The sequence below is a fragment of the Osmia bicornis genome, chromosome 15 (genome assembly GCF_907164935.1).
Source record: "Osmia bicornis bicornis chromosome 15, iOsmBic2.1, whole genome shotgun sequence".
Lineage (NCBI taxonomy): Eukaryota > Metazoa > Arthropoda > Insecta > Hymenoptera > Megachilidae > Osmia > Osmia bicornis.
In genome coordinates, this window is record NC_060230.1 from 5,130,701 (window position 1) to 5,154,150 (window position 23,450).

At 47.7% G+C, this 23,450-nt stretch overlaps 1 protein-coding gene across 5 annotated transcripts in view; it reads right to left on the reverse strand.

Moving 5' to 3' along the window:
• The window catches only part of LOC114875343 (homeobox protein homothorax), a 369,739-nt gene that overhangs the window by 271,368 nt on the left and 74,921 nt on the right, over positions 1-23,450 (reverse strand). For all 5 annotated transcript variants that reach the window (XM_029185507.2, XM_029185504.2, XM_029185506.2 and 2 more), the window contains exon 6: positions 20,502-20,693. In XM_029185507.2, the coding sequence (XP_029041340.1) occupies positions 20,502-20,693 (192 nt within the window). The remainder of the gene's footprint in view (positions 1-20,501; positions 20,694-23,450) is intronic.

Below are 23,450 nucleotides of genomic sequence, written 5' to 3' on the forward strand. Positions count from 1 at the left end.
TTCTTTTGGCAGCGCGCGATGTTCGTTAGGAATGATTGTTCGAATTCTGATGAAACCTTTTCGAGGTACGGTTCGATGGAGTTGGTGAAATTGTACCGTTTACGGGTACAATGGGTCAGGGACAGTTACCTTGGTTTCATGTTCGAAGAGGTATTCAATAACAACCTTTCAGGTTAACCCTTTCTGCCGAGAATTTTCAGTTGCGAGAAAGGAAAATATTTTTTCATACATTTATGTATGAAGTTATCGCCGAGTTTGATTATTAATTTTCATAGATTTTCACGCGATTAGTTGAAACTAGACGATGGATACAGAGGGTTGCATCGGGACACTCGCTGCAGCGACGCCGATAACGGGATGCACTATTCGCACGAACCTAATCCGCGGGTCCTGCGAAATTTATCTGGCGGACAAGGGCAGATAAGAACCCTCCTTTATCCCAGCCCAGTTAATAGTGATCTCGGTAAGCTCTCCGGCGAAAGGTAGGTTAGGTACCCCGCGACACGCTCAGGTAAACGTGAATTTCGATTAATCGAGACTGTGTAATCCTGCGTCCGGTTGTGCTCTGTAATGGAGGAACAATTTCGTTTTCGTTCAGATATTCCCTTCCCCGAAACGATTTTCTGCGTTTGATAAATGAATTTTCGTAGGATAAACTTGAAAAGAAATTTTACCTAAAGGAACATATAATTTGTACGATTGTAGTTCGAACACGAGAACACAGAACGAAGGGAAGAAATTGTTTCTCGAGTCACGGAAAAGCAAGATTCGGTTCGATTTTCGAGAGGAAGAAGGCAATCGGGGTAAACCGAGGTAAATTCCGGCACGATATCTACGATCTGGATAAGCCCGCCATAAGAAGCGTAGATAGGGCGGCCGCTACAAGAAAGGGATAAACGTGAATTTCGATTAATCGAAGGGACAACAAGTTGTTATAATCTCGGGTATAGCCGAATAAACGAGGGACCCCTTGTAATCTGGGGGTTGAAACCGGAAATCACGTTCAACCCGGAACGTTTCATTAGCCGAAGGACTTATAAACAATAATGACAATAATGTCTTGGGTTAAATCGTTGGGCGTGTTCGTGATTTTAACTGGTACCACGTTGAAACACGAATTTACCTGACAATTTGTCACGCTATTCCATTATTTTTTATATCGACTATATTTCAGAGAGTCCAATTTACCAAAGGCGTTCGTTTGACGGTTCGGAAAAGCATGTTCCGCGGATTTTCAAAGAAAGAAGAAAATGAAGGAAACCGAGGTCGAAGGCTTAGAGGGCTTGCGAGAGATAGGTGAAGTTAGACAACAAGGAGGATGCGCGGCGGGCTTTATCGCAGACAGCAGGATAATTAAATTTGTCGGGGTGATTTATGGCGTAACACGAAGGGGCTGGGTGATGCAGGGCCGAGGTCGGGGGAAGACAGGGGTTGATATGCCTCGGCTCCTTGCACTGCACGACGCGACGCCCAGCTTTGGCGACCCCCTTTCGCTCTCTTCTTTTATCCTTTACCTAGCTACCGGCGAACAGGCCAAGAAAGATGGACCGAAATTACTTGCAAGGTTTACTTTACTACCATGGGAAATTGCACGGCCAAGAGAAATATTCTGTCGCTATATGAGGGTGGAAAAAAATTGCGACCAGAAGATAGAAAGTATCGCGATCCTTGGGGTTAATCTTCGACCTGAAAGGTGTATCATTTTTACAGAAATATAAATTTTTTCCATATCGTCTACGGTCTATTAAAATTACATTTCACCTATCTCTAAAGAATCTTCTTTAATTTTAATTTAATTATCAAGTAACGCGTGAAAACCGCACAGCTGAACAAGTGGAAAGAAGAGAAGGGGCAAGTGAAATTTTAACGAAGGACACGTTGCGGTAACGGGACGTACAAAACGCGTGGATGTATTAAAAGGAACAGCTTGCTGAATAATTCAGCCACTTTAGCGACTCGAAGCCGGGGTACGTCCCGGTGGTCGGTGTAAAGTCGTGGCGACACGTAGCGAACAGATAAGACCGATATCGTCGCCTCTGTTCCTCGTGAAAAGAAGGAGAAACTCGTCACCCTTGTAGCGTATCGGGAAAATCGAGGCGAAAAGAATTAGGGGTGGATATATACCTCCGGGGAGGAGGAACGAACAGACCTCCAACTTCTTTCAGACCCCTCCGGTGCCAAGTGTCGCCGTACTCGTTAAATATTCAAGCCTGTAATACAATATCCAGCGTGTCGGAGAGCCGCTACAACAGCGGGATAAACGATTTGCGAGCCTAAGGGGGAGGCTTTCGCACGAACACGACCGCCAAACAGCGCCTCTTTCTGCTCGTACAGAAATCGTTTACGGTACGCATCGTTTCCGTATTTTTCTTCGCTCGTTAATCCTTTCATCGCGTGAACGTTTCCAGAAGGGATCGCGATTCTTCGAGCGAGGATTTGAAAGGAATTAAGTCATACGACAAATCGATAACACGATGATTCGCGATTCCGTTATCGGGAATATCCACACGGGGATCGCGTAGAGGAAAAGTTCGATATTTCGAAGGATTATGGAATTTGAATGGTTGATGATTTACAATTTTGTCAGTGGAAATCTTTTTGGTACGTTGATACTTTGATGGACCTTGCGAATATCGGACGATACGGTCATCAATTAACCCCCCCGATAAAGGAGCAATCATGCGATATTTGATACTCGAGATAAAAAATGAATCCCGGTGGCTCGTTAACCAGCGTAATTGCTGGCTCGGTAATAGGTAAACAAACAGCGTGGCGTGTCAGCGACGCGTGACACGTCGATAGACCCGTGAAACGATAAAAAATAACGCTCGCGGCCAACCAGAGGGGTGGTTATCTTTTCGCGGTTGATTGCTTCAGGGCCCGAGGTGTCGGGTACCGAAAGGGCAGGAAATTTGCAATATTTTTCAATGGAGGGAAAACGTTACGAAGACTGTGAATGAAAAAAGAGGGATTTCTAAACGAGGGTAGCGACCGTTTACTCCGTTCTTTCAGAAATCTCGATCGGTGTGAATTCTTGAATAAAACATTCAAAGCGATTCATTTAGAATGTAGTTTTTTTAATTCGGCGGTAAATTCGAATAGTAAATTTGTGTTACCCAAGGCCAATTTCTTAATGAACCCATCCTAAAGTTGCCACGTGCCACCGTTTTTATCTCACACGCGTCAAATTCAGTCTCTTGTTGACTACGATATCGGCGCAAAGCTTGCGTTTTACGTTACCATTCACCTAATTCTGCTAATTAAACACCCGCGAGCAAACAGACAAAGGTAATCGAATAGAAGAATCACATTATCCTTGACTACTCCGAATCTCTAACGTCAACTATGACACCTAACACAATTACATTCCATCTAATCAATCCCTAAATCTCACCATCAAGGTACATACTATATTGAAATTTTGTAATTTCTCTTAATAAGAATCGGAAATCGCTGGAAAATGGCTCGGAACGAGGCGTTTTCGAATTGGCGATGCCAGAGAACGCGTCAGGCAGCGGGCAAACGCGAGCGAAGAGGAGAAGAGGAAAGGGATCGCGAGCTAAGTTGGCGAGGGCCGGTTATTTTAATAACGTTATAATAAGACGTCGGGATTGATGCTGAACTATTCGCTGGCAGAGGAACGGCGCGGCGGCTCTAAGACACGGTACAGAAGAGACGTCTAGATCTAAAGGCTGTCGCCTACGAGTCATTAACATACTTACTGCCGGTGTGCTCGTAGTCACCGCGGAACTCCCTTTTTTTCGCTGATAAAATTAAACCCGCCCGATTTCTGGAGCACCAAGGTTCCCTCAATCTCTCCTTCATACATCGTATAATAATATAATTTTCCCCCTTGGTACGTGTTAATTAACATCGTAGAATAATAATAACGAAGGGTGAAATTAAATGTAACTAATCTGTAACGTCCACGATTAGAGCGTTTTCAAGTGCAAAATACAACCGATTGATCGTAAGGACATGAAACTGGTCCCAGTAACGACTCGACCCTCGATTCGCATCAATCGACAAGTATCTAGTAGCCATCGAGCAGCGTAGGCTTGTTTGAACGGCACCGAAGCACGATTGGCAAGGTGCAAAAGGCGTGACCGATTGGCCAGAAGCGGCGATCAGATTTACATCCGACCGATCCACGGATCGTCCTGGCGAGTTTAGAGGGGCAATAAAGAGAGGATGTTGAAGCACGAGGGCGCTCGTCCGGCCTCCGGGGTCTCCTCGTCCTCTCAGCTAATCGTTTCCTCCCACCAGTGTCGATAGAAGTGATCGTGCCCGATGACTTTACGGGCGTCGTCGATCCTCGTTCCATTGATTTACGACGCCCCTAACCTTCGCCGCGTTACCTACATTGTTTCCCTCCCCGCACCACTTTCCCTTTACACGCGCTGTTCCTCGTGCCTCCTCGAGCGGAGCCGACCGGCGACCTCGACCTCGCACGGTTAACGGGCTACGTACACCTTCCTCGAGACACGACAAGATAGCGATGGAAAATCTGACAGGTGTTTTCTGTGTAAAATGAAATTTTTTAAATAAAAAAAGTGAAATGAATAAAAGTCAAGAGAGGGAGGACGTTGAATTATTCATTATTGTATATGGAAACCCAATAACGATTCAGGGATCTCGTGGTCATTATTATTTTAACCTTTGTTCTTTTCGAAGCCGGGTACAGCTGCGCCCGCACACGGAAACGGAAAGGTGCATCAACGCGGAGAGGAACCCTCGGAGTTTCTCGTCTTTCAGCGTGCGTTTCTATTTTTTTTTCGAGAACGCCAGGGGCCAGGTGGTCCGAAAGTGGCGCGCGTAAAGGGGAATACCTCTTGGCAAATCGGATGCCACCAAACGACTGAATTACGAGCGGCTCTGTCATAAAACGCCCCGGGACTACGCGTTGCCGGACAACAACTTAATTACTCGTCGAGTGTTCGGAGTAATTGTCGGGGTATCTAACAGTTGCTTGCTTCGTTAGAATAACTTCGTTCTCGTGCAATCTTGTGTACTCTTGTTAAACGACGAGTAAGGATTCGCGCTTCACTCTGATAGAGAGGGAAAATCGCGATGACGAAACGGTTGAAAACGTTTTTCCACGTGGTTGATCGCGAGATGCACGCCAACAGATAGCAAGCTGGCCAGTCGGACAGGGCTAGATGTTGTTTTGCAGAGCCGGAATAGATATCGGTGGTGGCTGGCGCGGAGACAGGGAACCGCCACTATTTCTGACAAGAAGCTTCTTGCCCTGTCCTCTGGTCTACAGGGGAGAAAGAGGGCGAGTCGCGCTAGAGAACGCTCGCGTTAATAGAGGGCAGACGTTGAAGCGGCCAGGAATAACCATCGGGATGTCACACTTCCATACAGACATCGACTGCGAACAGTCTTACTCGATGATCTCGTTTGCTACTCCTTCTTTCACTCTCTCACCCCTTTTTCTTTTTTTTTTATTTTGTGTCGTTATTGAATATTTTGGAGAAGTCAAAGATGTTCTTAGAAGAACAAGAAAATTTTACATTATGAATTTTTATTTAATAAAAGATCTAAAAGGAAATTTAGAAAACCTATCGCTTCTACAGAGTGTGAATGATAAATTATTGTCACGATATTGTCACCATCGAGAATAAGAACGAAATCAAGTAATAATCTGGAATAACAGGAAAGTTCGAGAACAATTTCGCGGTTGAAATTCTGAAGATGACTCGGTGGATCTAAGCTTCAACAATCGATCACGGCGAAGGAAGCCGAACAACCGTGGCCAAGATGAATGGAAGAGCGAGCAGTTCTGAATGAATCCGAGATTTATGAATCCGACTGGCGTCCTCCGTCGTGTTTATCTTAGCACCGATTCATATTTTCTTCGCGCCCATTGTACCCGGCCTACGTGAATGAAGAAATTCCTCTATCGATGAATTTACTTTGGCCAACTTTTTCATATCTCTACACCGTTCAGTAGGATGGAAACTTCGTTAGGTTTTCTACCTACGATTTACGATCTACAAAGAGACCAACACGTAACCCGGCAATTAAGGCAAAACCAACAATTCTTTATCGCTTGATATCCACACTAGTGTCTGCTAGAGCAATTACAAAACTGTTACAGAAGGAAGAGGTATGAAATGAACTGATGCTAATCAGAAAATTGACACTATGAATTTAATTCAGTGGGATAAATTAACACCCTGACGATAATATATCTCATTGAATTTACGATCCTTGTAATTTCACCTTCTCTTTTCTATCGATAATTAGATTATTGATAGATTTATATTTGACAGTTTCCGATACTGTAAGCCAAATTACCACCTTTCGAACCTATAATTTGCGAACGATAGGATACACGACACTGGTCATTAAAGTGTTAAGAAACGAAATCAGTAGAATAGTTCTAATTTCAAAATAGAATCAAGTGTCGCATAAGGAAATGATCGATACCCGAAAAAGCAGCTCACTCTGGAAAACTATAATTATTCGAGGCAAGGATTACGCTTCTTCTCGACGCGAGCGCGTATAAATCCTCAATTAACAAGGACTTACGATTCACGGTACGCGCGGATACGATGAAAGGTGCCGCTGACTTCGTAGGCGGAGGGTGTCGTCGCGCGAAAGCGGCTTGGAAAAAGAAAAGGGGAAATCGCAAGAGGCGATCTGCCGCGAGGGCGCGACAAGTATTTCACAAAGAGTATGGATGCGTGCACGCGTAGCTACGCGAGTTAAGAAGACGACCGGGCATTCTAAGTTGCGTTACTAAGTTTATCCTAAGCCGGTTGTCACGCGAACGAGCAGTTAACGAAATGAAAGAAGCCAAGTTAACAACCAGTCCAGGCACCTGCCTCGGTGCACGCTATCTTTCCACCGAACAGATTTCAGAATTCCTTCGAGCATGCTTTTCTTCCATGCGAGTTTTGTAATTTGTCTGCTAGATACCAGTGTAGATTGCACGCGACAATGAATCGTTAGCCCGACGTCGTTTTCTCTAACATTCTAGGGAACAGAATTCATTTTCACGTTAATTGCTCTCTTCAGCAGGATCTTCGTTTTGTTCTTGATCCTCTGGAAGATGCGTAAGAACGGATAGACCGGAGATAATTCCTTCTCCCTTTTTTTAATCTAAGATTGTGAACATGCTGGGTAAACTTAAGAATCATTTCAGATTCGTCCTTATCTCTTTATCTTTCGTAATGGGATGTTTGTTGAATTTTACCGAGGATTTGTAAAGGAGTAGTTAAATAATAAGTTGGTACAATATTCATAAGAATACCATTGACGCGAGACGAGTCGGAAAGAAATTCTTCAATTTTCCCTCGGTTCACAGCGACGAAGAGCCCTCCCTCGACCGACTCAAGTTATCAGCCTAATCGCAGATGCTGAGCCCATTGTCGAAGAAGATAAGCGAAGGCAAAACGCTTCGACGCCTGTCCGTCCCTTTCCTTCTCGCCCTGATGACCACCCAAGATCCAGAGTCTACCCGTGAATGACAAATATGTCTTCGCGATGCAACGACAACGTTCTTAAGACGTTCGAGGGATGCAATCACTGTGGGAACTTAATTGCGTGTCTTTTCGAACAATTCATTTCAGACACTTTGTTGAACATAAATTTTTGTCTGTTAAAGTTTCAAATAAAACGAGATGAAAGTATTAAATTTGTAATAAAAATTTATTAATACACCCGAAAATTCTTCTTCATCCCCAATATAAAAGAATTTCGAGAAAACAAGGAGTACGAAGAAAAACCATGAACCAATCTACAGTGAAAAACATGGTCAAAGCTATCTGGCTGAATTATGAAACTGGTATAGATATCATAGAGTAGCAGATAAGGAGGGGCAGATAAGCGAGAGAAAGGTCCTTTTCGTGGTCTCGACAAAGGAACGAGTTCTTCGAAGAAAGGAATGAAAAAGGATAGAGGCCCACGCCCACACGCGACGCCGACAGAAAGAAAAAGATCGTGTCGCGATCTGGACGTGGTTCGCACCAGCTTGGCTGACTGATCCTCTCAGCGGCGCGTCTTTCAATACGCGCGCGGACCAACGCTGATTGCCATCGTTCGTGCGACGCTACGCGCCGTGCCGCCGCGTTTTGCTCTGTCTTTTGTCGCCAAATCGGCGAGACGTCTCTCGGACGACTCCCGCGGCGATCCCCGACCGATTACCCGCTCGCCAATTGACGCCAGTTGCCATTTCATCGGGCAATGGAACCTACGGGGTGGCGGAGGAAATCAAAGTCCTCCTGGTATCTCGAGAATTCACCAAGAAATTCTCTAAACTTGAAAATTCAATTATGACTCGAAGAATTCTTACGAACTTGATGCGAATGGTACTTTTGGCAGTGAAAAGCGTGTACAAAAAGGGTTCTACAAAATAATGAACAAAAGGTCGGACTCGTAAATTTGTCATCGACAAAATTACTCTGTGAAATGAAGTTGGAAGAAAACAATGGATGCAAAACGAAGAAGAAGAAGAGCAAGAGAAGTTAATTGCGGCGATTCTATTCGGGAAAGCGAGCCCAAGGGTAAGGTCGCGATCGTCGTACGATCGTGCGCGTATTTTCTTTCGGTTCGCGGACCATCGTAATGCAAATCGACGAGAGCCGCTGTCGAACCGTCCCGACGGTTGACACGGGCGTCGCGACGCGGCCTGAACTCCACCCGTGAAATCAGGGTGCGCTGACGTGTTACAAGACAGCGCCACGCAGAGGGCAAACGTACCACTTAACACCAGCGCGTCGTCGAGCTCTCGAGACGCGCTGATTATCTGGCCGATCGACTCGCGAGGAATTCGATCGATTAAACCGGCACGATAAAACGAAACGAGGAAAATCAGCCTTTCTATAACATTAACGATGACTTGTTTCTATTGAAAACGGGTACTTTTCGGATCCGATGAAGCAGTTAAAAATTAGAATGCTGTAGATGAAATAGCCAGTCATTTTGTATTAAAAACTTCATTAGCCAGTGTACTGAAAATTTAAATTAATTTAACGTCTCGTCTAATGAAATTTCATTAATTTTTATCACATCTACTTTTGAAGTATTTGAAATTTCACTGCTGTAGATGTATATAATTATTTTGAATTTCACTCAAATTTACCAGAGTCGCGTCGACGTTCGCTCGCTCCCTTTTTCAGGCCGAACGAATTCTGAAGCGGCGACCGGGGTTAAATTTAGCCCGGGCTGAGGTCGAAAAACGAACTCATCGCGACTCACGAAGCCACCGGCACTCGCGCGGGGAACGTGGTTACGGTTATCGCTCGCTCGACGAGAAAAACATCGGAGGGATTGGAAATAATTTACGGCCAGGACAGGATTCCCGAAATACCGTCTTTCCATTTCGGAAACAGCGAACACTTTGCGTCGACGATCCCCGAACGACTAGGAACCCTGTTCCTTCACTATCTCTGATAAAATAATTGAATTTACGAGTTCGAGTAACTGCAAAATCTTCGACGGATTTGAAATCCGAAGATATATGACTTTAGAAGCTAAGGAAAAGAAGGTGTTCATTTTTGAACAACAGAGAAAAGAAGAGAATCTGTGATGTAATCTTGCTCTTTACGAAATACGAGGTTAAAATTATCTTTCTGTAATGATAGATGAAAAAAATTGTTTAAACAACATTTACACCTGTTAGAATTCTCTTCAAAGTGGAAGAAATACGTGAAAAAATAAACGTGTGCAGAATTTCATCTCTTGAGGAACATTTAACGCCGGACAAGGAGGTCAGGAACAAGCTGACGAAAGAAATTGAAACTTCTCGAGATGAAAATAACGTTCGGAATCCTCTTGGAGTGCGATCGAATCACGAAACGGTCGCGTTACGGGGTGGAAATCGAGCGTCGCTCGTTTTTCGATTCCTCCAGGAAGTCGTAGGATCTCGTATTCGAGGAGGGTCGTTCTGCCGGTCGATTTAGCCGAACGCATCCGGTGTGTCGCGTCGCCGAGGCGTCGCCCTCGCGAAACGGTACCCGCGAAACGAAAAGAAGAAAGGGCCGAGGGTGCACGCGTGTTCGCACGTACCACGGCGACGAGCTGATCCTCTCTAATAGGATTTATGCGAGCCGGCTCGCGATTACACGCCGCCTCGAACCCGCAAAATCGCATTCTCCGCGAACCACCGAGGCGTTCGTCGCGTTAATTTCCCGACGCGTTCGATTAATCGGCCGTGTAAAAAGGATGCGCGACAGTCGAACGTGACCGAGATGAGGAAGAGGGTTCGATTCGGCGTCGGACGTTGGATAAAAACGGGACACGACAAGCGGGGAAGCTGGAATGCGCGCGAAACCGCTCGTACCAGCGGGATGCGCCCATACCGCGTAGAAATATCCCAAGGAGAACGTGGCCGCGGCGGAATCCTACTCGGCTCGGGCAAAAAACGAGCGAACACGTACGTTCAACACCGAACACGATTCTTTTGGAAGAAAATCGCTAACGCACAGCTCGCCCTTTCCTCTCAAACTATACGGCAATAACGATAAAGTCTGAACGTTGAAGGATCTCCGTGTTCGCAACCGACTCACGTAGCCGAGCGAGGTTCTTCTCGCGCGATCGTATATCTAACGGCGTGTCTCGCGGCAAAAATCTTCGGCAAATAGTTTACTTCGCACCTCTTACCTTCCCTCTTACTCTGCCAATGAAGAGAGGAAGGACGATCGAGATGCCGAGACGTTTCTGCCTGTTTATATGCAGCTCCTGCGAGAGAGATCCGCCAGGAGGATAATGCGGCGAGACTGAAGACAGAAGAAACTCAGGCGTTACCGGTTTCCGCTTTTGAGCAAACTTTCCGCGTCGCGTGTACACCGGGAACGTGCGTCTATCCTCCGCTTCGGTCCGTTTGTTGGAAACCGCAGGGACCCATACTGGCCCGATAGGTTAACATTTTCTTATTCTCTTCGCGAAAGATGAAAATTCATTTCTTGTCTTCTGTTTTATACAAATAAATAAAATTAAAATTCGTTTCCTTCGAAATTTACGTTCCTGTATACGAACGAAACGTTCCGACCCATTGTGGTCGAGGGATTTCTTCTCTTTTTCGCGGCCCACTGGCTGGCCGGCGCGCGAGCAAACGCGGTCCGCTTCGATTCTCTTATTTGGCGGTCCAGGCCGAACCGAGTGGATCGAAGGACGAACACGAGCAGCAGCGAGAAAGCAACCGAAGAAAGACGACGAGACATCGAACGAACGGAGGGAAGAAACAAAGGTGGAGAATCAAGAGGGACGAAAGAGAGAGAGAGAGAGATAAGGAACAGCGATCTGCCGCTTGCTCCACCTCTTGCTCCTCTTCCTTTCATGCGAGCCGGCCCGTTAATCCTCCACGGATCCCGCCAGGATCCCACGGAGATGCACCGAGGGAATTTGCATACAAGATCTTCTGGCATCTCCTCCCCCGCCCTTCTCTTCTCGACAGCCTCTTCTCCGTCTGCTTCGCTACCACGATCGACACATGGTCGCCATTGCGACCCGCTTCTACCGCTATTCCCGCTTCCACTTTTTCCCTTTGGCTTCTTTTTTTTAATCCTGCTCGCGGAGGCTCGTCCCTTCGGCTGAAACTCGCGGAGGAACTTTGTGTGTTCGTCCTCCGTGTGACAAGGTTCCTGCCGATCCACCGTGGAACAATGGGACCGAGGATTGTTCGAATTCGGCCTCCTTGGCGACCTTGGAGACGATCGAGAAGTTTCGGAAGATGGGATAGATTCGATACCAGGTGAAGAATTTGCAAGGGAATGTTTTGCAGGCGAACAATTTTATCCGAAAATCGTTCTATACAAAACACCGATCAACCCCTTAATGCGAAATTATGTTTGAACCTATGCTCGGCGAGTGTGAAGGAACCCAATTACCTCAACGTTTCGTTCAATTACAGATGAATTACTAGATCAGCGTCGTAGACGTTCTCGTCGAGGGTGAGTTAGATCCGGAGGTCGGCAATTTTCCGGAAGCGACGCGCGGCCGCATCGAACAAAGGCTTCTGGGCTGGCGGTAATCCCGTAGGAAAACTCATTCGATCCGATAACCCCGAAGAATTTGACGCGGGGCTCTCGCTTCCCCCTTCGAAGTTAATCCGAGCCATATACGCGAGCGATTACCGTTAATTATATTTTCCTAGCGGCCTCTCACGAGCGCGCAAACACACCAACACCCTCTCGCCGCCCCCTCTGTTTGCGCGTTTCTGCCGCTCATCCCTCTTCTCGGCGCGAAAGCACGTGGCGTGGCGGAGGCCTCGCGTTTACCCCGCTTCTGACTGCGTGCGTGTTTTTCCTCGTGGAACAACCGTGGTGGATAAGGGGTGGCTGGAAACCACCGCGGCGCGTGGGAAGGGTGCGGACCAACTCTAGCGAATCGGCCACCCTACTCGGCTCCCGTACCTCCCTTACCGTTAATACAGGCTACGCCGGGCGAAGGGCAGGATTAAATTGGCACCAATTACCAGCAAAACACCCTCCACGCACTTTCCACCCCCGTCTTCCTGCCTCGCCCCTTCCCCTCTTCCCACGGATCTCCCTGCTGTTGACGCCCGCTGTGCGTGGCATCCGCTCCACGGCCACCCTTCCAGAAAGAAAGTCCACCCCTAAGTGGCGCAACGATATTACATTATGAAAATATACCATCCCCCAGCTGACGTAGCTTTACTGGTGCGACGTTATTATCGGCTGTCTCGCGTTTCGCGGCCACGAGTTTCTCGCTTATCCAAGGGTGTACTTAGTGTACCGAGGGTCTTCTTCGGGTCGTTCGATTTAGAAAAATTATAAATATTTCTGTATAATGGATAGATATTCCGGTTACGCGTTATTAAAAATATATTCAACGAAAAAACGGATGAAATTCAACATCTACCGCATTTATCTCGATTCTTAGACGAAAGGCACGTGTACCTGAATTATTCAGCAGGTCTTCGACTATCGGTAATTTTCCACAAGGCAAGAGTATTACGAGCTGCATCGCGTGACGACGTACGCTCGCGTCGACGCATCGAATCACGGAAACGAAGAAACAGAAGAAGAAGAAAACGAAAAGGACGTCGTCGACGATGCGAGCGCGGTTTACCAGCACGGATGGGCGGTTCCAAGACGAGCAATGCCACGTGCTGCAATTGGTCGGCCGTCTCGTTACACTTATCGCCGCGTAGCTCGCGAGCGTGTATTTGAACGTATGGTGCGTGGGTGTGGGAACTCGATTCCATGCGTGGAAATTCAATTTGCATGTCGCGAGTTCCCGCCATCGTCGAGCCACGAATCGCGTCGAACTGGTCCAATAAACGGTTCCCAAGAAACCGACACCGTCCTCGCGATATAATCGCCGCCTGTCCTCGCGATTATCGTCCCAGGGACACGGGTGTGCCAGGGTGTCTTGTATCGCGTTACCACGCGACGCGTACGCGCGTATCATCTCGGTACGTCGGATAAAAAAGAAGAAAGGGGAAGAAGAAACGGTGAAAGTGAAGGGTACGATAAAGCGAGAAAGCGAAACGGAAGAAGACGAGAGGGGAAGAGGGATAATTTATTATGCTGTCAGTATGTCGCTCACAATGACCGCCTCCTCGATTTTAGTGACACGGCGATTATCGTCGCGGCCGATCTCAGCCGATCATCGTTAGCATGAATAACGTGACAATGGTAATCCCTTTCGTGAAAGTGCTAACGGCCATATACGTGCCACGACACCAGATGTCGTCCTGAGAATGTAGAAGAGATCGTCGCGAACCAAGGGGACCCTCAAGAGTAGTCAGAAGAAGAAGAAGAAGAAGAAGAAGCAGAAGGAGGAGGAGGAGGAGAAGCGCGAGGACATTCACCACGAAACACGAACGGCCCTCGACACGTGGCGCGTATACGTTCGTCACCCGATGAAACGCTTCTAAAAATATTTTGCGACAGTGCGAAGAGAGGGGCTAGGGGGAGTAAAATGAAAAAAATAAAGGGGACAGGGCTTGGTTTTAATTTCGCCAATGAAACGCGATGATTCGCGCAGATTTCCTTTGTAGGATATCATTTATGATTCCACCTCTCCCTCTATTAATTAAACTACTCTTATTAATTGCAAGTGTACTTGAACAATCCATAAGTATTTAACGATTCATCAAATAATCGTTTCGGTAATATCGATAAAATCAACTCCCAAGCATAGCGGAAAAAATGATTATCTCAGACGTGAGAATCGTCCAGGGATAAACAGAGGGTTGTAAAAGGGCGATCGCGAGATACGTAAAGGAACATTCTCTCGCGTGTAGACGCGTTTTCTCGAGAAAGGAATCTGTCCCTCGGCGTTCCTCGGAGACGGCCGAGATATTCTCGAGGCACTTTCCAAGGGTTGATCGCGGTTCGAATGGCGAAGGGGTCGACGTAGGCGGCTCGAAAACCGGGGGTGGTTTTCGGGGATGGAAAGTGGCCCCGTTACAAGTTTTACTGCAGTTTTGCGGCTCGGAACAGCGAGCGCGTAACGGCCAGGCAATTGAATTTAAATATTCAATTATGCGATGTGTAAATGAAATAGAAGTCTTATGCAAATCGCTACACGCGCCGAGGGTTGTTGCAAATTTAAAGGGTTAAATATTTATTAGCAGAGGGTTAACCGAGATTTATGACCGACTAGTTGACCGCTTCTCCTAATATTCCCTTGCTCCTCGACGACGCAACGCGTCAGTCCCTTCGGGAATATCATTCTATTTCCCTTAATGATTCCACAGATCCACATTCGTCCTAAAACATTTCCCAAACTCTTGTTCATCAATATCATCGCGTCTTGTCTTAATTAATATTTCGCGACCGTAACGACTATGTCGATCGCACCACTAATTACCCTATACTCGCGATTCTTCGTTACGTTTCGCGCTCTCCGATCGAATCGTCATCGAGAGAGAAAGACGTTCCTTGTTCGAGTTCGACGATGACCGCGATTCGGTCGCATTTAATTAAACCAATCGCAATTACGAGGACGATGATGAGAACGATGACGATGAGGACGATGATGAGAACGACGACGACGACGACGACGACGACGAAGTAGTAGGCAGTCGGTCCGCGTTATCTGCGAGCATGGTTGACGCTCGTCCAGGTCGGCGTTGACGCTTTAATTAAAAAGGACACGAAGGTGTTCTGCATGCACAGGAAAAGGAGCTAGAGGCTCTATCTCGAGCGGAGATCTCGTGTCGGTATATCGGTGTTTCTCATGGAAATTACCAGAGGCAATGAAATATTCTTCTCTCTTGTTCATATCTTTTCATTCTTCATTTTTTTTTAACTCAACAAGGCTAACATTTATTTATAATGAAAATACGTTGATTGAGACAATAGTTTAAACAAGTATCATTATCGGTAATATATTATCGCTATGTAATGCTAGTCGTATACAATGTTCGGTTGAGTGTTTCATTTCCTTTTCTTATTAATTGTTTTTTTTTTCTCGGTTTCGCCCATTTTTTTGTTTCTTTATAATCTCCATCGTTTCCATTCGTTTCTCTGTTTGTCCAGATTGTTCCTTAAGCCTATAGTAAAAGTTGTAATCGTAAACACACATACATGCACAAATGTCCGTCGACGCGTACGAGAAACTCTCTTTCCCTCGTTTCTCCTGGCGCGCGTCTATAATTATGCACCACGGTTAATTGAAACAGCATGCGCGTGTCTGTCGCTCGATATATGCGTGGCTGTGTGTATGAGTGCGTGTGCGTGCCGTGCACGCGTGTATGTGTCCTCTCTCTTCGTGTCTCTGATACCGAAGTGTCCGTACGTGATTCATAAACTCATCGGAGAATCTTCATCGAAGCGTGTTCTTCGATTTCTCGCGTCCCGGCTTCGTGTGCAAAACCGTTTGTAACAACCGCGCGAAAAGCGATTCCATGACAAAATAAAATAAACGAAAAAGACACGCGACATTTCAGCGTAACGAACGTTGCACTCGTCTGGGTGCCTCGAAATTCGTCCACGTCACGCGAGCACCAGGCGGAAAATAAAGAATTTACGGGAATATTTCCGCGATAACGATTCAACCGTGATTATATGAACACTTTAATTATTGAAAAATTAAAATACTTTAAATCGACGAATCACGGGTTGAATTCGTTACGACGCAAGAAGCGATTTACGCGAAGAAAACTAATCCCGATCGAAACGGAGCATCGATGAATACGCGATCGTTCTCGCCGATAAATTAAGTACGCGGCCCGAGCACACGCTCCGCACCTATGGCACTAATTATTCACGTCAACTTCGTCTCGCGAACACGCTCGACAAGATGCTCCGCTACGCATCCCGCGGCTCGTTCGATAAGCGTAATTCAAGCGAATTCTCGAGAATTTTAAGTACACAGGCTTTAAAAGAACTCGTCGAGAGAGAGAGAGAGAAGAACGCGGAAACGTTGCAACGAAGAAAGAAAATTTAAAAGAAGATAAAAAGAAAGAAAGCAACAAGAACGCGTCGCGTTTCGTCTCGTAATCAACGACATCGTTAATATAATATACAATTTCCGTCAAAGTCTCGTAAACGTAACAATTAAAAAGGCGATTCGTGCTCGCGCCTTATGGAAGACAAACGCAACAAACAAGAACGGAACAATCGCAAAAAACACGTGAAAAATGTACAATTCCCGGTACGAACGAACAAGAAGAAGAAGAAAGAAAAATAGTTACAATATAAACGTGGCGGAGAACGTAATAGTCGCGTGTAATACGTTCTCCATTTTTCTCCGTCCCCTCTTCGACATCCGTCTGCGTTTCCTCGTCCATCGACACTCCACCGTGTGTCGTATCCTTTAGCTTGGGGTTAGTTAAAAAGTCGAGAGAGCCCTGGTACCCAAGGTTCCCTCGACCCCTAGGTTCGGCACTCGTAACTAGGGTTCCGACCGACTGGTGCCGAAGCCCACCTTCCGATCTCCGTACACCCTTGCCCTTCTCCTTCTTTAGCAATTCGTTCAATCTCTCTGATTCTAATCTCGCCGCCATGTACATGTCGGCTAAACGAATCTTACGATCAGCTGACCGGGAAGGAGGAGCCTCGTGACGATCGTTCTCCTTTGGTCTGGTGCCCTTTGCCCCTTCACCCTGTTCCCGTGTTACGTACCTGTCTCGTGCAGGGACGACATTCGTTCCCCGTGGACCCTGTACGATCTACGCATCGTGTAGGTACCATCCCTGTACAATGTGTGTGTGTGTGTGTGTGTGTGTTTGTATTTGCGCGTACACCGATGTACCGTGTACCCGGCTAACGGACACTCGCGAAGCATTTCGGTTGGAACGGTCGCGCGTGTCCGCGTGTAAAAAGTGTACGCGTGTGTCTGGTGTACACGCGAGCGTCAGTGTTGTTTGGTTCGCGTGTAGGAAATGCTAATGTGTTCCAGGGTCAAGGAGCTCCGAGGAGCTCGAGGCTTGTACGGTCCGGGCACCAGCTGGGGAGCTCGTGTTCGGCTCCTCCTCTCCTGCCTCTTGATTCGTTTTCATACAATTTTTCTCGTTTTTCTTTTTTGTTTTTTTTTTTCAGCAGAATTTTCAAGGGTTATTAAGTACGGGGATTGGGGGTGGACCTCGCGCGCCCTGCCGGCCAGGACTTGTACCTCACACAACTCCCTAGTTACGAGTACCGAGACCTAGTGTAGCGAAGATAGGGGTTTTTTATTCTTCACTTTTACTGATCGCGTACGGCTTCTGGGCATCTCGCTCGGTTCCGCTTCACTTCGTCCCGGTTTCATCGAACGCGCTAAACCCTGCTCGATACGACTCGATAGATCGTCAGTCGACGAAGGATAATTGAAAACGCTCGAAACGATCGTGTTTCGTGGTCCGATGAAATGAAAAAATAAGTAAAATTGTACGTGTCAAATAATCGACGATGATCTATCGGTGTATTTGAAGCAGGGTGAGAATACTCGCTCCGCTTTGCAGTTACTAAACAGTTAGCTAAACGTTCTCCTTCGTGTCCTTTTTTTTTTTTTTTTTAATCAGCCGCGTTAATCGCGCTCGAATCCGCCCGTTAATCGAAGCTAGTAATAAATTAAAAACTAGATGATCGTACGTCTAAACGATTATCACGAACCAGTGGATCCACACACTCTCTCGTCTTTCACGCGCACACTCTCACCGGCGCGACTCTTAAATTAGAAGAACTCGAACAAGTACCCGCTTTTAAAAATAGACACAAAAGTTCATCTCGTCACGCGTAATTAAGCCTTACAATCTATTACGTATATCCTGATCACGATTAATAGTTTCTCGGTTCGCCGGCAATGAATCGCATCGCTCGCGACCGCGTCTCGTCCTTTTCATTCGTCCTCATCTCTCGAACGCGCCTCGTCTTTTCATTTTCCTCCCGTTTTATTCATCGACCATGATGCACCACGCGTCCCTCCGTACCGATGAGCAAGCTATTTAAAAAGCAGACGCGTCGTAGACGACATAACGCCTGTCGTAAACACGCCTACCTCGAGCGCGATAATATCGATTGTAATCCGCGCGCCGCGTTACGTCCTTGTAACTCGTAAAACAGACAAGTGAACGAGACCAGATGAAGAACTTCCGCGCGATTATTCGTCGATCGATTTAAAATAAAAAACAACCCTCTGTCGTAGCTGTAAAACGACCCCCTTCAGAAAGGGTGGTCCCAGCGTTGAAATGAAAAATAAAAAATCTCATGGTCCGATTTCGTAAAATCTGCGCGAAGCCTAAACATACGGCCTACTATGATTTATCGTGTTCGATCGTTTCACCCTCGAACGCGTGTTCCTCGCCTGACAACCTCTCTTCCGGCAGCCCCGTGTCGCCCCGCGGAAACGCGGCCTTCTTCCAATTAATGCCCGTGTATTGTTTCGCGAAACCGCGTCGTGTGCCGCAACCGCGAGAACAGACCTTGAAGGAAAACAGAAGGGGAAGATAGATGACGAAGAAGATCGCGCGGGTTTGGTTGCAACCACGTGGTCATTCGAACGCACGTGTATCGCTTCCGGTGAAGAGAAGCGAGCGACCACGAAGACGAGCAACCACGATTCGCTTCTCGAAAAGACGGCCCCTGTCACCCCTGTTGGAGGGGCGAGGACAACGGCGAACGTGTTTTGCAAGCGGAAAGCTAGCTGAAAATCGATGTCATCGGACGGTGTCTGGTGTCTGGCTCGAGACGAATATAGAAGCATTCTTCCTCGCTAGCACGCCGCGATCTTACGTAATTGACCAAGCTGATTTCTCTGTTAGTCCGAGTGGAGCTGCCCGATGGAGAACGCTTCCCCTTTACAGGAAGAAGTTCAAGCATGAATCGCTTCGAACGAGAAGACCTCGACGGAGAATATGAGTGACGTTTGAACGTGTGTAATTATGTACATACGATGTGAATCGGTTCGCTACGGCTGCTGAGCAACATTTAACAAAGACAGAGAGAGAGAGAAAGAGAGAAGAAAGTAATAGTGAACAAAGTGGTAGAGAAAAAGGAGGAGATGTAAAGAAAATAAAAGAAATAATAAAGAAAGAGACAGTTCGTGAATGAACTCAAAAGCCAGCCAAGTGCCAAACAGAGTAACACTCGTCCTTCGCTCGGAACAGTACGAGACACTGATTAGCAACGTACTGGAAGTGCCGACAAGTAGCGCCAGTCCAACAATTCGCGACCTAACACGACCCATCGAGACACTTTGGCCCTTGCAACCCTCGAGACGCGGTGTCGGTAAAACAACCCCGCAAATACTGTTACCACGAGCTACGTATTTTTTTCGACGATGACACTTCTACCCGTACCGCGTACACTCATGTGTACACGTAGGTGACTTCGAGCCACGTAGAGGAGTCGAGATAGGACTCTTTGATCAGTCGCGATCCCACGATTAGCCCGTTTCAGAAGAAACAGACACACCATGAACGACCGGCTTCCTGACCGACTGGATGATGAACGAAGAGAGAGGTTCACCAAGAGGAGCAACGAGGGTGGCTGAACGCACCAATTAGGAGGAGGATCGTAAGAAGAAGAAGAAGAAGAAGAAGAAGTAATAACGATAGCAGCAAAGTGGAAGAAGTGGGCAAGAGGGGGTGGGTTGGCGGTAATAGATAAGAAGAATAGAAAAAAAAAAGAAAAAAAAAAGGTCTCGCGGTATCGGCACGGAAGTCGCGTGGTCTATTACGAGCACGGATATACGGCCGAGCTGATGCTGTGGTAGGCGGCGAGGGCGGCGTGCGCGTGCGCTGGGGGCGCGGATGCGGCTGCGTGCGGCGAGGTGGCCATCGCGGATGCCGCCGCGGCTGCCATCATCATCTGTTGGTGCGTACGCTTTAGGGAGTTGGGAGTTGTGGCGGCGCTACTTGGGGTAATAGCAGTAGTAGTGGTGGTGTTCGACTGCGGCGCAGGGTGGTGGTTTTGGCTTTGGTTTTGGCTCAGTTGCAAGGGGGTGGTAGTGGCGGTACTGCCGATACCGGCGTGATTATTATTATTGTTATTATTATTCTGGCTCTGGTGGTGATGGTGGTGGTGATGGTGATGGTGGTGATGGGGGGTGATCGCGTCGTGCGGATAGTAAGACGTTGACGATGGTGAGGTACTCACGACGTCCGGCGTGCTGGCTCCGTCCGTGTGACTGGTACTGTCCGCGGTGCTCCTTGGTCCACCGCCGTCCAATCCGTTACCGATTTCCGGCGGTTTCGAGCTCTCTCTGTCGTCGATCACTAGGTCGATCGGCATCTTGCCCTTCAAGCAGCTGATGTATCGATGGCAAAAGTTGTCGCACAACTCGTGAACCTGAAAAACGAGCACACACACGTTCTGCGTTAGTTACATCGATGCTCAATGCGTATTTCCTTTGGAAGGTACAAGATTAAGACGCTAACTATGAATTGATCCGAGGACGGTTTTCCCGGTCACCCGGTATTTTCACCTCGAAACGAAGGTACCGAAAGGAACGCGCGGGATGGCAAGGTCCGATACGAACGCTGGTATCGATACACAAAGATGGAGGAGGCCTGGTTGCATCTCGAGGCCGTGGAAGCGGTCCGGCAGCGAGCGACGAGACGCGCCGCGCGGACTCTGCCCGGTCGAAGAGAGAAAGAAAGAGGAGGTCTGACCGGTGTCCAGTCGACCAGAATGTTATGTATGCAAATGAGGTCTGACAGGCCTATAGGATACCCGGTCCTCGAGCGTCCTCCTCACGGTTCATCCTCCACCCGTTCCCTTGCTGTCCTCCCGTCCCACCCTCGCCCCCTTTTCCACCCTTCTCCCTCGGTCGACTCGCCTCGGCCTGTTCGCTCGATTCGGTTTAGAAAAAATGTATTATATAAGCAAAAGCAAATAAAAACGCTTATCTTGTTATATGTAAATCGACGGGGAGGACGGTCTCGGGGCCCGGCGCATTACGAGGCGGCGCGGCGTGTCTCCTCTCGTTGCAAGCGCGTACACGCGGTTTCTCTTCACCGCCTGTTCTCCACGGCCGTTGCCTGCCTGCCTGCCGGCAACCTATCCACCTAGCAGATACTTACGACGTTCTTCTTATTAGGCATTTATATGTAATAGAGAAGACGGCCATCTTTGCCGTAGGCGGCACCGTCCAATGGTGGAAGCCCTTGCTCGACACCGACCACCGTAGACAATGCACGCGTTTATCATGCGTTAAGCGTATGCGATAGGACGGCTGATCTGAACCCGGGACCGAATCGCGGAACCACTTCAGCTAACACTATACTGACGATACGTTCGATGAACCGCGTTACATTCGATACATTGTCATAACCGTACGGGGTTCTATGGGAAAATCGCGGACCAAGAAGAACCGACAAAGACGAGTATCGGTTCAGCTTCAGCTTTGGTTCTCATACGCGAACCCGGCTAGGGCTCGCCAGAATTTTCTCCGAAGTACCAACCGTGCCACGGAACCCGGTAACACAATGCCTCCACGAGATGACTAGACTCTCTTTAACGCGGGGACCAAAAGGGCGACGAGAGGGGCCGAAGGAGCTCGAAGGACAGCGGCTATAATGCCGGACTGGTTAGAATTTGATCCGCCGGGAGTCGAGTCGAACCGGCCGACAATGCTCACCGAAGAAAAGAAACGTGGGTCCGATCTCTCCTTCCCTCTTTCTCTCTCTCTCTCTCTCTCTTTCCCGCTCGCAAGATCGCCGAAAGGAGTCCGCTCTCGCTGAAAGTGTTCACCCACACCAACGCGAGGCTCCCCCAACGCGCGGGAACACGGATATCGAGCCATTTTTTAGCGCTCTTACGTGTTTCCTCCACCCTTTCCCTGCTTCCAATTCGCAAAAATCATTTTTCTAACGATCCTACGACGCGAAACGCGAATCGTTCGTCGAAAAAGAACGCGAACGTCGAAAGGTGGAAAGGCTACTCGTTGAAAAATCGACACCGAAACCGATGCGCCTTCGCCCAAAACCTCTCCAGTGTTCGGCTCATGATCTAGAACATGATACGATGCACCGCGGACGCAAGTTTTTGCAATCTATCGGACCCTTTGAATCGAGTCATCCTACACCGCAGACGATCATCTCGACCGAGCTGACACTGGATCCAACGGCTCCTCCACGACATGGATCTCTTTGACTCCTACTAGATCGAGCGTATTCTCTTCTCCGATTCATCGATCGCTTGGTACCCAAATCAAAAGACAAGAAAAATATTTTCCAAAGAAGAGTATGTAATGGACGATCAAATAAAATGGTTTCAATGGAAATATGAATTCTATATTCCTCCACCTTTCCTGATCCATCGTATCCTTTCACCGTTCGCACGGTTGACACAATATCCCGGTGTCCTAGAGGTAAGGATACGCTAGATGGAACGGCACTTCGTTGGTATCTAATTCATCCAAGCGGGGACCAGCTTCTCGGATTTTCTGATACGAGGAACGTTAGCGCGACGCGGGGGAGGAAGAAGGGTAGGTATGGAAAATATCGAGTGTCTCAAAGGATCGCCGTTTCCGCCTCGGCTCGATTGCGGCTCTCTTCCCTCCGTTCCTTAAACACAGAAACCATCTTCTTGCCGTTCCTACCCAGTAGAATTATTCGTCAAAGCGGTGGCCTATTTTAATTTCCATCGGATTGTAAATTTTCCTCGACTAACTCGGAATAAAAAGAGTATACGCTCGCGAGTGGAGTATCGCTTACGTTCAGTCCTCGTGAATGGTTCTCGTGTTCCTCCGTGGGTACACGCGACACCGGAGGCAACGCCATTACCGGAAGGAGCCTCTCCTCCGGTACAAGCGCCGGTAGAGATACTCGATGACCGCTTGGTACCGGCTCGCGACGCTGTCGACTGTAACTCGAGATTATTCCCATTTTATGGCCGATTTAACAAGCTCCGCGAACGGGGGTGTCGGTTCGTAACTGGCGCACCAACGCCGGAGAAATTGCCGGCTAGATTTCACCCTATCCGTTTCTACAGCTTCGGTTTAGTTGTGGAAGAAAGACGATCGAAAGAATGCACTAAAGTAGATGGTACCAAAAGGGTTAAACATTAGACGAGGCAGGGTGTACACCGTAGGTGAATTCTTCC